Raw genomic sequence first — 2,264 nt, forward strand, 5'->3', positions numbered from 1 at the left:
TTTTCTTTCATTGTTATTATTATTATTATTATTACTATTATTATTATTATTTTGTCATTTACTTATGAACAATTGTTGGATTATTAATAAAAATTTGGGGTATTTGAGAGCAAATGGAATGAAACATATTGGCACATTTATTTCTTGAATATTCGCTAGGCCTACCTTGGGCAAAAAGAGGTCCCCACGTTAGGGCGTGCTTTAAATATTCTAATTGAATGGGTTTTCACTATCTTTATCTGTTGTGTGTTTACGTCCTACATATTTTTATTTTGCTGCAGTTACTTCACCTTGCTAACTTGGCTATTTTTTTTCTTTCCTTTGTTTTATTTATTTTTAATTCCCTTTCCTAAAGGTTGATTCGTGCATCGTGGTTGTGTTATCATATCATACTCGATCAAAAAGGCCTCCACCACCTCCTCCTCCTAGCAGTCCCAACAACAAAAGAAAAGGTCTAATGAAAGATGCAAGCGGTATGGCTGGTAAAGAAAGGATTCCCACTCCTAAGGAAACTGTGAAAACATCTGACGGAAGTCTGACAGGACAGAACGAGTTGGCCCTCCATTTGGAACAAAGAAAATTGGAGAAAGTTTGAAACATTGCAAATTTATCCCTCTCCCCGAACATTCCAGACGTAAATCACCAAGACGACTCCAACCAAACCACTACTGAAAATAACCAACCTCCTCCTCAAAATAAACCACCGCCCTTGAATCCGCTGCCACAAGCTCCACAAAATCCACCACCTCAAACCACTCAATACTATCAAAACCCTCCAATAACCCAACACTATCAAAACCGGCCACCCCAATAATGCAACACCAAAGTCAACCACCATTCCAAACCTCGCAACACCACACCAATCCAATACTCCCACAAAACACCGTTTATCCCCTTGCCCACAATTCCCCACAATCCATTACTCATACCCATGATCCATCCCAAACATTTATCAATAACCACCCATATACCCAAATTCCCGAAACCTACCAAACCAACCCTATATATGTGGAAACCTTACCATACACGCCCCAACAAGCTCAATGTACACCTGAGCCCACTGAAAAAGACATGCTGATTAAAAGTATGACCGAAGAGTTGAAAAGGTTGACCGGAAGAATCCAAACTATTGAAACAGGGAAATGTATTGAAGGTTTGAATTATGAAGATTTGTGCATCCAACCTGACGTTGAGCTGCCCGAAGGCTACAATCCTCCGAAGTTTGAAATGTTCGATGGTGCTGGTGACCCAAAGGCTCATTTGAGAATGTACTATGATAAGCTCATGGGAGTAGGGAAAAACGAGCAAATCCGCATGAAGCTGTTTATGAGAAGTCTTACTGGGGACGCTCTATCTTGGTACATTGGCCAGGATCCAAAGAAATGGCACAACTTGGTTAACATGGCTTCTAATTTCATGGATAGGTTCAGATTCCACACTGAAAATGCTCCAGACTTGTTCTATATTCAGAATTTGAAGAAGAAACCCAATGAAACATTTAGAGACTATGCTACTAGATGGAGATCTGAGGCAGCCAAGGTACAACCACCATTAGAGGAGGGTCAAATGAACAAATTCTTTGTGCGAGCCCAGGACCCCCAATACTATGAGAGGTTGATGGTTATTGATGATCACAAGTTCTCGGATGTCATCAAGTTAGGAGAGAAAATCGAAGAGGGTATCAAAAGTGGCATGGTGACCAATTTTGAAGCTTTGCAGGCTACTAACAAGGCCCTGCAATCGGGGGCATTTTAGAACCGAAGAAGAAGAAAGAAGTGAGCGCCGTAATGGTAGCACAAGGCCCGAGGACTCCCTTAACATACTGAACACCTCCTCCTCCATATCTACACATACCACCAACATACCATTATCCCACAACCCCACAACATGTCTATAACACTCAACCCACATACTTCCAATCACCTCCACCTACCCACTAAAAATTACCCGAGACCCAGAGCCAACTTCGAAAGAAGACTGCCTAGACAATACACTCCACTTGCCGAACCTATAGCCCAACTATACGAAAGGCTAAAAGTTGCGGGCTATATCACAACCATTCCCCCTGCTGCAGACACACCCATTAAATGGGTTAACCCCAACAAAAGTTGTGCTTACCATTCTGGCATGAAAGGGCATACATTGGAGCAATGTCGCTCTCTGAAGGATAAGATACAAACACTTATTGATACTAAGGTAATTCACTTAAAGTGGCCCACACCAAATGTTCACAATAACCCTCTTCCCCATCACAAAGAGGGGGG

The 2,264-nt window shown here is 41.8% G+C and overlaps 1 protein-coding gene across 1 annotated transcript; it reads left to right on the forward strand.

Annotated features, from left to right (window-relative positions):
- The first annotated feature begins 1,086 nt into the window (after positions 1–1,086).
- On the forward strand, positions 1,087–1,755 carry LOC142171788 (uncharacterized). Its single transcript, XM_075235492.1, has one exon. It carries the CDS (start codon positions 1,087–1,089, stop codon positions 1,753–1,755), a length of 669 nt encoding a protein of 222 aa, XP_075091593.1.
- Positions 1,756–2,264: the final 509 nt, after the last annotated feature.

The sequence above is a fragment of the Nicotiana tabacum genome, chromosome 17 (assembly GCF_000715075.1).
Source record: "Nicotiana tabacum cultivar K326 chromosome 17, ASM71507v2, whole genome shotgun sequence".
In the NCBI taxonomy this organism is placed as follows: domain Eukaryota; kingdom Viridiplantae; phylum Streptophyta; class Magnoliopsida; order Solanales; family Solanaceae; genus Nicotiana; species Nicotiana tabacum.

Coding starts and splice junctions, on each gene's coding strand:
- LOC142171788 (XM_075235492.1), top strand. CDS start 1,087: ATGACCGAAGAGTTGAAAAGGTTGACCGGAAGAATCCAAACTATTGAA.